General features: G+C 33.0%; 1 protein-coding gene across 1 annotated transcript; it reads right to left on the bottom strand.

The window, feature by feature from the left end:
- Positions 1-2,503: 2,503 nt before the first annotated feature.
- vnc (GNAT family N-acetyltransferase vnc) lies at positions 2,504-13,146 on the bottom strand. Its single transcript, XM_067096936.1, has 5 exons — positions 12,993-13,146; positions 10,610-10,749; positions 7,501-7,584; positions 6,314-6,454; positions 2,504-5,211 (listed from the first exon to the last, which is right to left on the bottom strand). Exons 1-5 carry the CDS (start codon positions 13,011-13,013, stop codon positions 5,064-5,066), a joined length of 534 nt encoding a protein of 177 aa, XP_066953037.1. The 5' UTR covers positions 13,014-13,146; the 3' UTR covers positions 2,504-5,063.
- Positions 13,147-13,411: the final 265 nt, after the last annotated feature.

The following is a 13,411-nucleotide window of genomic DNA, read 5'->3' as shown; positions in this document are numbered from 1 at the left end:
TCTAACAGTAATTTTTCTCTATGCAAATTTATAACTTATGATTTTTATTTTGCCCTTTGATAAACACTTTTTATCAATGGTTTCTTGATCTTCTATACTTCAGATATTATGAATGCTTCCTAAAATGAATAATGCTTAATCATTATCAAGCCAGATCATCACAATGTTACTTAGCTTAGGAATGAACAAGACTGAGATCTTAAAACCAGAGGTGATTTGGGTATATGATAAAAGCGGTAGGAACCATTCAGTCAGAAGAATAATAGGCAAGAAGGTACCTCCCACAAAAAGGACAGAGAATAAACTATATGAAGATGCAATTATCACCAGCAGATAGTATAATAAAAAGAATCAGGAATTCTATCCAATGGAGTACGATAAATGCTAACCATTGCTACTTCGTTCAGTGGCAGTGGCAACTCAGAGAAAAGTTTGCCAACCAAAGTTACTACCAGGTGAACTTGCATTTATTTGCAGATGCATACATAGCTATGATTTCCCACTGATGTTCTCCATTATATTAACACAGGTCATCATTGTCAATTTTGTTTTCGTTTAATATTATGTAGTTTAACCAGATCCCAAAGTTCAATTTCCCAACTTTTTTACAGCTGCCCCAAGGGGAATTTCAGTGTAATGTAGATATTTAATAAACTGCAAGCACATGTATTTTATAACTGAAATCTATGAGCATTTGGACAAAATTACCTTGTGGTTTCCAAAACCTGTCATTCACTGTTGGTTGAAAATTGGATACAGTATTGACATTAAGTATCAGAGGATCTTGCATTTCCTGCAAAGAGGTATATTGAATATCCATGGGTCAAACAAGAATGAGCAGTTTGAAGATGAAATCAAATTACTTCAAAATGGCAATCTTTTGGTTTAAATGCTACAGTCCAACAAGAAGTTTAATCTACAGTAAAGCCCCCGTATTCATGTTCTCATGGTTCGCGGACTCACGCATTCGCGGGTTTCTCTGTGGAACATATCTAGCCATCATTCGCGGAAAATTCGCCCATTCGCGGTATTTTTCGCCGAGAAATATTCACTAATTACTGTATTTTCATATAATTTTCATGAATAAATGCACTTTTTGTGATAAAACTAAAATACTCGGGTATAAGTATTTTTACAGTGTTTTTCTTGGTTTAAGCTATCAAAATGGGCAGTTCTAAGTGTTTTTAGAGGGGTTTTAAGCATTCGTGGATTTGACCTATTCACGGGGCGGTGTGGGACGCATCACCTGCGAATACTGTACTACTGTAGTTTTCATCTGTTACTACTAGATTCATTATTTCTTCAAGTTTGCCACGATGGCTTTTAGAGGATGTTTTCATTTCTTAAAACTTCCCCTATAATAGGGAAGTTTGTCACCATCCAAAGATTAACGTTTATTTACATAATTTTCCTTTACTCAGTTTTCTTCCAGTAACAACGTCAAAAGTGAACATTCCAATTCCAGAACAAGCACTAGCAGATCCATGGGGGGGACATGTCACCCCCATGAAAAATAATGACAAAATAATAATATTGAAGTTTTAGATAATAAAATCACATAAATGAGAAATATAAAAATGGAAAAAAAATCTAATATAGAAATAAAATTGAGAAAGAATAATAATAATATTAACAATAATCCTAATGATAATGATGGATTCGGCATTTCCTGATAGAACAGGTGATTGCTGTTCATTTCATATCTTCTACTTATATATTGAATGATATGCTGCAGAAAATATATTATACTGTGATATGACAGAAATATTTCATGTATGTATGTATGTATATATTTTATATATATATATATATATATATATATATATATATATATATATATATATATATATATATATATATATATATATATATATATATATATATATATATATATATATATATATATATAATATATATATATATATATATATATATATATATATATATATATATATTGTATATATATACATATATATATATATATACTGTATATACATATACATACATATATATATAAAATAAATACATACATATATATATTATATATATATATATATATATATATATATATATACATATATATATATATATATATATATACATATATATATATATATATATATATATATATATATATATATATATATATATATATATATATATATATATATATATATATATATATATATATATATATATATATTTTATGTAAATTAGTGGGCCATAATGAAATTTTTCTGAACTGGAAAATTAACTGGTAAATGATATAAACTGTTATAAAAATTTAAGACTAAAAAGTTTAATTTGTTTGAATTATTCCAATAGTATTACTGTACTAGAATTATACAGCATAAACGGGTTAAGCTTCAAATGGGCTAATAATATGTTAAATATTGATGTGAGTGATGAGAAAAATGTTTAAAATTCTCAAAATCTTTTACAGAAAATTTAGAAGTAAACCTTATTATACATCTAAAGATTTAGGGGTAATAACTAGTAAATAGAAACTTAGGTTTTCATTTATAATTTCAAAAGTAAATAACACACACAACTTTTTAAAATTTTGAATCTGGTAAACAAAGACAAACCTTTGGCCGTACACATACATCAAAAGATCCATTATGACTGTAAATGTGAAAATAAGGTTGACAGCAAGAACACTACAACACTACAGATCATAATGGAAATCTATGTGCCCTTTTCAAGGTATGCAACAACTGTTACAGACACATAATGGCAAGCAGTAGGCAGTATAGGCCTAGTCCTTTTCTGGCATGAGCATTTTCATATAAAAATCAAAGCAATTCACAGCTTTTCTTGCTCAACATTCACACAGATGTATTAATGCTTTTGCTGCTAAAGTATCATTTCTCATAGAGAAAATCTTTCAATATTTGCCTATAAGAGTATTGCTATAAGATTTCTTCTATCAAATAGTGCTAAGCAATTCTACTTGTCAATCTTTATGAGCTTTTATAGAGATTACACAATTTTAAAACAGTGCATCACAATGATCAAGAATTCTTACACAGAGAGTTCTAAGCTAACTGTTTACATAATGTGAAGACATCAAAATGTACACTTAGAGTATACTACAATAGTATTAACAGAAAGATGATACTGTACATATGCAGACATGATACAGTTCAATAAAACATATATTTCCAAAGAATTTTAACAGATTCTAAAAGCCAAGCACCTCGGTATGTCGCAGTCTGGCATTACTTATGACACTTCAATGAATCAAAAGAATTTTATCACCAAGTTCACTTTAACATTAAAATTACTGAAACACCAGCCTAAAAGTTCAAAATTATATACAAAAGTGACAGTACTTGCATTCGACAACCACCAAAGCTCTCAAACTGATTACTGTACTGCAGAACTAAACTTGTCCATTTGCACTTCCTTCTTATCATTAAAATGAAGTACCAGGTAGTCCAACAATACTACTGTGTCATTTCCACACTCATAGGGCTGGGAAAAAAGACAACACTGAAGAAAACCAAGTATAATGTACATTGTGCAGCACACTGAGGACAGACATTCTACCTTCTACTTCTCATCTATTCCCAAATGGTCTACCTTACTTTACTGTCAAACTCCTTCCACTTTACCTTGAATCATATTTACTTCTCATTTAAGGACAAATCCTTTGGACAAGGCCTATGGAAAGCTACTATTGTCATTCAGTTATCTTAGTACACTACTCTACAATACTTACACTAGCACAAAGGATTTAATCTTGACTGAGAGGTTTTAACCAAAGCAAGGGAAAGTCAGAGAAGTTGGACACCTAGTCAGAAAGACACCAAAGGGAATTAATGGAAAGTAACCGGCAAAAAGCAGCATAGCAGAGCTACAGGAACACTGCAGAGAACCCTAAGTATTTCATACAGTGTGCTGGGCATGGCACTATTCAGTAACCTCTTAAAGAGATTACAGTATATGCTACGAACACTGTGCATACCCACACTACTCCACTATTTGGCACTTCCTCAATCCTTTTATCTGGTCACACAACTGAGTTTGGAAATCAGCTTAGAAAGAACCTCATTACTTAGGTAAAAAGCATACATCATAACAAAGACTAACATCTAAATCTTAGTAGGCAATTACATATAAAAACCTGACGAGGATGATCTAATGAGTTTACCCTTTCTATTCATTAACAATTTTTACACTAATCACGCATTCAAATACTGAGAGCCAAATATATAGAAATAATTATAATGATAGTAGTGAAACAATACATAACATGAGTTAGCATTTTCTTAACCTAAATTATTCAAGCTGTATTTTCTGATACATTACAAACATAAATTTATTAGAAACTTAGTGACACGTACAATAAAGTACGTAAAAAATATTTTCACAGAGCAAACATTCGTAGTTGATATAACTGGATAATTGACAAATTATCCAGTTATATTAACTGATGCTATCACTTTTTATTCAGTAAATTACATAAAAATAAACAGTCAAAAGTATTCAGAGGGTTATTTCGCTTGATGCAGTCTAGCACTTCTTATAGAGCGATCAGCAAAAACATTTCTACTCTTGGTATGCTTTTAATGATGAAAAATCAGTTCCACAACCATGCCCTTTACAATGCCGTAAAAATACTCTTGCAGATCCCAAGTAGGAAAATAGAGGTTAGATCCAGCATTCTTCCTTTTTAAGAAACATACAGGCATAAAAGCAAATGTAATGAACACAGTACCTCACTCAGACCTCATACTTCCTTTTCTCTAACTGCAATATCTACAGTAATTTAACAATTAATTTTGATCATTTTCACAGCAAAAATATTACAGAGGACTAAAAGCACATTAGCAATAAACAATATGTTAAATAGCAAGGGCTGGTAATCACAGCAGCAACTTGCAATGAATGTATGTCAACTCTCATCAATTTTCAAGTAATTTTTTGTATAAAGTGGCAGCCCTTTGTATGAAAACAGAGGGTGGTGTTAACATTTCAATAACATTTCACATCCCACCTGGGAGGATATAGAACTGCTTACAGGTTGGAATAAGTCTTAATTAACTCCGAGCTCAAAATTACTTGTCTTCGTTCTTCTTATTATCGAAGAATGAGTTTGGATCTGCTGGAGTGACATCATTCTGAAGGGCAAAGGAACATAAATCCCTCTTCATGGCAAAGGCATCTTCACCATCAGCGTAGTATTTTGGTTCAATTTCTGATATCCTGTAAAATTAAAGGCTTTGTGTTATGTCTTGAAAGCTACGTACAATGCAAGATTTACAATGCAATTGGCTATTGTGGTGCAAAATGCTATTCTTATTGTAATCTAAATGAGAATATTAAGTCATGTCTAGACCAGGTCTCACCAAAAGGATTCATTCTTTTAAATGAGGGGTAAAAATTAAAAAAGCTTTGGTTATCATTCAATCTACAGTACTAGACTACCATAATGGAATCTGTAAGCTACGGTATATTATCAAACGTTATTTTGCCTCTGACATGTACCAACAGCTTGATGCTTGGCATATAAGGCCACACAGTTTTTGAGATATTCTAATGCTTCAAATGTCAACCTGAATGCCAACATATATGGTAATTTAAATATTCACTACTAAACCCCTAAAAGGAATTTATGAAGTTGCAACATTTACGCTAAATTTTTTTTCCAGACAATTTCTGTTGTCAGATAATTAGATGAAAGACTGAGATTCATACTGATTAAAAAAAACAAAGGCTGAAGCAAAACTTTTTAATTTCTCTAGCTATACCCTGCTATATCTTGATCCAGAATCAGGGATAGGACACGACCCAGTTTCCAAGCCTCTAAGTATTTATGGGCCAATAATATTTCTAAAATTTACATCATACTGAAAAGACAAAGGCTTATTAACCAATGTTTCCAAAATTAGTACCAAGTGACAAGAAAGGCTTCTTAAATATTAATTTCAAAAGGTAGCCAAGACTTCTTAAATATTTCTAAAAATCAGTACCCAACTGACAAGAAAAAACTTTATGAACAATATTTCCAAAATCAGCCCCATACAGGAAAAACTTTTTATGACATGAAAGGACTTTGAATAATGTTTCAAAGATCAGTCTCAGTAGCAAAAATATTTCTCAAAAATTGGTCCACAGCTAATCATTACACTTCCAAGAAAAAACTTTTTGAATACTATTAATATATCTTTTCCATTGATCTTGGTTCTAAAAACCTAAATACTCTATATATTTGGGCCTTTTGATCTTGGTTCTAAAAACCTAAATACTCTATATATTTGGGCCTTAAAACAACTTCGTGTACAGTATGTTACACTGTATAACTTACGTGAATTTCAACGTATTTGTGTAAAGATTTAGGGCAGCTCTATTTGATTTCCTTACATGAAGAGAAACATATTTTGCATTAAAGCATTCAACCATAGCTCTTGCTGTTTGATCCATGAGCTTCTGGGCCAATCCTAAGCGCCTGAAAATAAACGAGATAAAGTTTTAATAAAAATAAACGAGATAAAGTTTTAATAAAGAATACAATGATATACAGTACGGTACTGTATTCTTGTATTCAGAGCATTCACTGGCAGGCTACCAAAAAGAAATATTACAGTTAGATCAAAAATACATATATAAAATGTAGTTAAACATATTAAATATTTCCTGTTTGTTTATTACATAAAAATGGTAAATCAGACTATTTAAATTTTTCAATTTAAAATAAAACTGTAGGGTTTATAAACAACAACTCTTTCTTGTATTAATTAGGCCCTACTGCTCAGCACCACAGTGAGTAAATTTTACACTGACCCTAGATCTTCGATGGTTTTTAATTTCTAGTGACTAAAAAATTTCATTTCACTATAATAAACTTAAGTATGAAAATAACATTTGTAAAATCAACTCAAAGAATGGTGCCTGCTGGATTTTTACACACCTAATACTGGTTCAACCCAACTTGGGGTGCTTTTAATAGAGCAAATTCTGAGCTAAGGTAACCTAAGTGATCACTAATGCTAATTTCAAAAACTTTACATCAATCTACAACCCAACTTTAAGTCTTAGGGGATTCCTTGCCAGGTAACTGAATTTTTTTTTCAAAAGGTAGGATATCTGATGTTAACATTTATTTTGTAAATCTTAATTACTGAAGTAATTACAAAAATGTTACACAAGAAAATTCAAGTAGGAGCAAAGCTATTGCATCAAATGAATAAATCAAACTAAAAGATTTACTGTTATTTAAATTCAACTGACAAGAGATATACCATTCATGTAAACAATTTTCCTACAGAATTATAAAAATTACTTTTACACACTGAGTCAACTTACATCAAATATTTAAAAAATCACACAGTTATCAAAAATATTTTTTCTACAATGTAAATTTAACCATAGTAGACCTCTAAATCCTTAGCTATAATAATACTGTAAGTATAATAAAGAATTCACTCCCTAGATACAATGCTAAATCAAAAATACCATTTCCCTTTTGATGAACATTACAATTCTACTACGCACCTGTGACTTCTTCGGACAGCAAGAGAAGTGATGTGGCCATGGGGATCCTCTTCACTTTCTTCCTCCATTTTGGCCAGTACATACCTGTAAGAAGAATTCTCACCAATGAGACACATCAACACAAACACCTGATACCTAAACACAAATCGTCATTAACATATACTAATAAGGAGCCTCATTTTTGGAATCTGGTAGTTTCTTTTAATCTCTCCATAATGGCTGCTTCTTGCTCATAAAAAAAAATTATTAAAGCCAACTGATGCAGTCCAAGATGAAACCTTGTGGATATTTTGCTCAAAACCTATTTGATATAATAACAGTGTTAAGGAGCTGTAATTCTATTAAATTCTCACAAATATTGGCTGTTCCTTCTATTGACAGAGAAATACTAGCTGATGTACCCAGCATTTCAAGGTAAAAAATCAAAACAGAGAACACACCCAGAGCATAGAATACACCCAAAATGTAGAACACACCTGGATATTTATTTATCCCAACCTTCTATTAGACAGGAAAAGGAATCAAATCTATGGTGTAATATCAAAGAACTTTTATTTATAGGTTTTTAAAAATATAAACACAGTATACAAATTATAAAGTAAACTCTTTCACAAATTCAATATAATGTAATACTACTTTAATACAAAACTTGAGTGTACACATTTTTTGTTTCACCATCAGGAGCAAGAATAAATAAATTCTTGGGTGAACCCACCCTTGAGCAAGCAACAAAGCCGTCAGTGGGAAAAACATGACGATCTCAAATCCACTCACAGTGCCTTGGACTGTCCCTTGCCTTGTTGATCTCGTGATCAAAACGCATAAATCCACTGAAGTACAGTCTCTTAAAGTGAAAAGGGAGATCCGTCAGATGAGTGGTATCCGTGGGATAAAAACTGTTTCACCCTCTCCCTTTTCTGTTAAGATAGTTGCTTCAATTACATTGCCCAACAATTTTTGAAATTTTATATTTCACCCCTTCTCACCCCCATTCCTATCAGGGCTGAACTTGGACTTAAAGGGCATTGGGAGTGTCACTATTCATCTCAGCGACCTCGAAAACTATGGATTAGACACTAATATCTGTAATTTTTGACATTTTACTTTTCACCCCGTCTCACCCCCTTCCTATCAAGGCTGAACTTGGACTTAAAGGGCATCAGGAGTGTCACTATTCATTTTATCAACCTCGAAAACTATGGATTAGACGCTAATATCTGTCGTTTTCGGTTATTTTTTTTTACGTGTCACCTCCTTCCAACCCCCACCCCCTTTGGTGCCAGTGATGTCTTTCCCCACTGTATTCTTTTCCAGATAGTAAGTCATACCTAGTTCCTCGTTGGACGGGTTGGTATAGTTCTCAGCTAGCACTCTGCTGGGCCCGCATTCAAGTCTCCAGTCGGCCAATGAAGAATTAGAGGAATTTATTTCTGGTGATAGAAATTCATTTCTCAGTATAATGGTTCAATTCCACAATAGGCTGTAGGTTCGTTGCTAGGTAACCAATTGGTTCTTAGCCATGTAAAATAAGTCTAATCCTTCGGGCCAGTCCTAGGAGAGCTGTTAATCAGCTCAGTTGTCTGGTTAAACTAAGGTATACCTAGTAAGTCATACCGAGATGAGGTACGATAAACCTGTAAAGTTTATTTAGTTACTAACTCTATGAGGGGAACCAGCCCCATTTCAGGGAAACCATTTCCACCCCAACTCCTTTTGGTGCTAGTGATGTCTTACCCCCACAGTATTCTTTTCCAGATAGTAAGTCACATGTATCCCAAATTTGGCTGAAATTGCTCCTTGTATTTCAGAATTATGCTGGAACATACACACACACATACATACATCCATTTTCATAGACTAGCTGACATACCTGGCATTGCACAGCAAAATCTCAAAGCGTAGAACACACCCGGATATGATGTACCTGGTGCTGCACAGTAAAAACTCAAAGTAGAACACACCCAAAACGTAGATTACACCCAGATATTTATTTATCCCAACCTTCTATTAGACAGGAAAAGGAACCAAACCTATCTATAGTGGACAGTAATATCAATTAATTTTTATTTACTGTATAGGTTTTTAAAAATATAAACCCAGTACAGTATAAAAATTATAAAGTAAAATCCTTCACAAATTCACTACATTACTTTAACACAAACCTTGATTGTAACTAACATTTTTTGTTTCACCATTGTTTCACCATCAGGAGCAAGAATAAATAAATTCTTGGGTGAACCCACCCTTGAGCAAGCAACATAAAGCTGTCTGTGGGAAAAACATGACGATCTAAAATCTACTCCACAGTACTTAATACTGTCCCTGTGCCTTGTTGATCATGATCAAGAAAGCAAGTCTCACTGGATATTGTAGTCTCTTAAAGTTAAAAGGGAGATCCATTGGAATGAGTGGTATCCGTGGGATAAAAACTGTTCACCTCTCTCTTTCCTGTTAAGATAGTTTAGCTTCCAATTACATTGCCCAACATTTTTTTATTTATATTTCACCCCTTCTCACCCCCATTCCTATCAGAGGTTGAACTTGGACTTAGAGGGCAATCGGTGTCACTATTCATCTCAGTGACCTCAAAAACTGTCGCTTTTGGTTATTTTTACACGTCAACCCGTCCTTAAAACTCTGGAAACTTTCCACAAAGTTTCTCTGTTTCAATTCACATCAACAACTATGAGAACCAAACAGATACAAAGAATTACCTGGTTAATGTTTTATGTTTTCACTGTTAGACAGTCTGGCTACACTAGTTAATAATAAAGTACTATTTAATAATAATGTACTACTGTACTTGATTTTCTAACTATAAGAATTCCATCTGCAAAACTGAGTCTTACCCCTTCTAATATAAAAAAAAAAACCATTATAATAAGCTAAATATGCTGTTTCCATTGCCATTAATGCCAATTTGATTAAATAAGATTGTCTTAAACCGAGAATACTGGAATTATATAATTAAATTCATTATACAGTTATTACAAACTTTTCCCCACTAATACAAATATTTCAGTAATTACTACAGTGCTTTATAATTATCTATAATACGGAAATCTACCAGTACTAATATCGATGTGAACTGCCCATTAAATACACTTACCCAACTATCTGGCCCATGTCATCTTCAGCCACATAAGAGAGTTGGGGCCAAGAGAGCCCATGGTATAAATAGTATTTCATCTGGTAGTTTTCTGGCAAGCACAGAAGGTTGCAGTGCTGCATGTGCATTAGGTCTTCAGGCTGAAAATTAAAAGAATACTGTTAACAGCATTTTCATTTAATCACTAACCAGCATTTAAAATAACACTTTCAATGGTTCTGATTTACAAATTCCTACACTGCTGCGTTGGTACAGTGTCAGTTTAGTTATGTAACAATCTACTACTGATGAAGTGGTCTGACCATGGCTTCCTTAATGAAAAACATTCCAGCATAACCCCTGGATCTCTGGCTCTATTCAGCCAAATACTGTATATACAATTACTAATACTAGCTTAAAAAATACAAAAAATCACTTTCTTCCCTCATTCAAAATCACTAAAGAGCACAATAATACAGGCCTAAATGAAATCCCTAAAAAAATTATACATATCAGGGAAATTTGTTTTTAAAAGTTTATATCTGAATCACCAAAAAGCATGGGTCACATGAGTGGGTATACTCATCTTCCTTTGTATAATACACTTCAATTTTGCAACTAGTACATGATGCATTTACATCCCCAACAACCTAATGCTTCCTTAAAACAACTTCTAAATTGTTACAAGAAGATTCACCATGTTGCCCCTATAAGTTTGAAACACATAAGTCATGATTTAGTAAAAGCAGAAATGAAAATCTTGATACCGGTTGATAATCAAAATATCGTAATATTTGGTCAGTATTAACCTTAATAACTGTAAAGAAGGACAAGCATGTGCCACATGACAGGAGGCTAGACGACTGGGATTTAGTTTCGATCAATATAATATATATAAATCACCAATAAAAGCACATTTTCCATCATTTTGCAATCTTCTGGAGAGTTTTCTTATACAGTGAACCCCCGTATTCATGGGGATGTGTCCACCCCCACAAATAAGCAAAATCCATAAATATAAACCCCTCTGAAAACACTTAGAACTGCCCATTTTGATAGTTTAAACACAGAAAACCCCTGTAAAAATGCATATACTGAGTATTTTAACAGTTTTATCACAAAAAGTGCATTTATTCATGAAAAAATAGGCCTATATGAAAATGCAGTAATTAGTGAGATATTTCTCAGTGAGAAATACATGAATGGGCAAATTTTCCGTGGAATAATGGCTAGATATGTTTCCACAGAAACCTGAATGTGTGAGTTCACCGTGAATCATGAGAACGCGAATACGGGGGTTTACTGTATTGTAAGTACTTTTGCAAGTTTCAGACATCCTGATAGCTAATAACCCCCATTTTGCAGACAACCCTAAGAAATTTTTTAAATGTGTTCAAGTTCCCATCCTTTAAAGACTCAGTTAAAAACTAATCAAATAAATCTTAAAGGTTAATTAAAATTTTAAAAGAGGAAATGTATACATTTTAAACATTCTAATCAAAATAACTACAATATTAAAAGAGAATTTAAGGTAAGCTATAAATTGTAAAGTACAGGTAAATAATGAAAAAGGTCTAACAAATTTTTTTGACCGAACAATAAAGAAAAGGGTGTAAATAATGCATTACAAGTAAGATCATTTTCAAAATTTACTGAGAAAATTTTAGACATTACTATCTTTTATTGTTTTTTTTTTTTTTGTTTATCCAGCAGCGCAGCTTAAATAAGGTTGCGGGGATTACAGCAAATCATAACCTAGCATTCGATGCCATTATTACCAATTAGCTTATACCCCTGAAACATGGGCATTAACCTAATTTAGGAGACATTAATCAAACGTTCCTGCCACAAAGGAGTAAGTAAGCATAAAACAATACAAAGTCAGATAAATGGCTATTTCATGGGTTTGGCAAGAAATTTTCATAAAACTAGGCCTACAGGCATACAATACCCTAAACTTGAAAAGCCAGGCATATATCCACATAGGCTATGGTAGGCTTAACAGACCCTAACGTAAGTTGGTCAATATTTGGAAATGAATGCAGAGTAAGGGGTCAGGGGTACCGTAGGCCTAGTAGGCATTTCTGAAGGAATAAGACCTGACCAGAATTACCTCTACCCAACCTAACCTAGGTCAATACGCCGTATCCTAACCTGGCAGTGTTGGGGGGAGGGGGCTTTGCCCCCTGGAACCCTCCCCAAGTAATTCGTGACCCCCCTACTCTGTACTCTACCCAAACCACTAGGCGAGTTAGTCTAAATTAGCTTAAGGCATTTCCACTTGGCCAATGAAGCGAGTCAGTTAAGGTTATGTTAGGTTATTTTTTCAATTGTTAAAATTTCAACCTGGTAGGCCTACTGCGCAGTATAGGCCTATTTCGAACACAAAAACAATTAGATTTACCTTTGCACATCTGATATTCATCCTTGGCGTTGTTTTTAAATGCAAAATAAAGAAAATAACAATTGCTCAAACACGTCGTCGGCCAGGCATGAGTTTCTTCTGGACCGGACCTAAACAATAGTAGTAGTAGTAATGTAATGACATATAATAGGATGTCAGGTCACCGACTTGACATGCATCCTATGCAACGGTACTCCATTATTTTGCTAAAAGCAGCAATTATGCATGAAAACAAACTAAACACTGCCAAAACTAAGAAATAAATAAATGCATAAAAGCTCTGAGAGTAAGCTGGAACTAGCATTGATAGGCCGGATTAAAAAGAAATGGCAGGCAATTTACACAAATCTATCTAAGAAGATGCTATACGAATGAGCCAAAAAAAGGAAATAAAACTGTATGAATATGTGAAACATAAA

Source organism: Macrobrachium rosenbergii, chromosome 53, assembly GCF_040412425.1.
Source record: "Macrobrachium rosenbergii isolate ZJJX-2024 chromosome 53, ASM4041242v1, whole genome shotgun sequence".
NCBI classification, from domain to species: domain Eukaryota; kingdom Metazoa; phylum Arthropoda; class Malacostraca; order Decapoda; family Palaemonidae; genus Macrobrachium; species Macrobrachium rosenbergii.
Note: the sequence above shows the minus strand (reverse complement) of the source record. Positions and strands in the feature narration are given on the sequence as shown.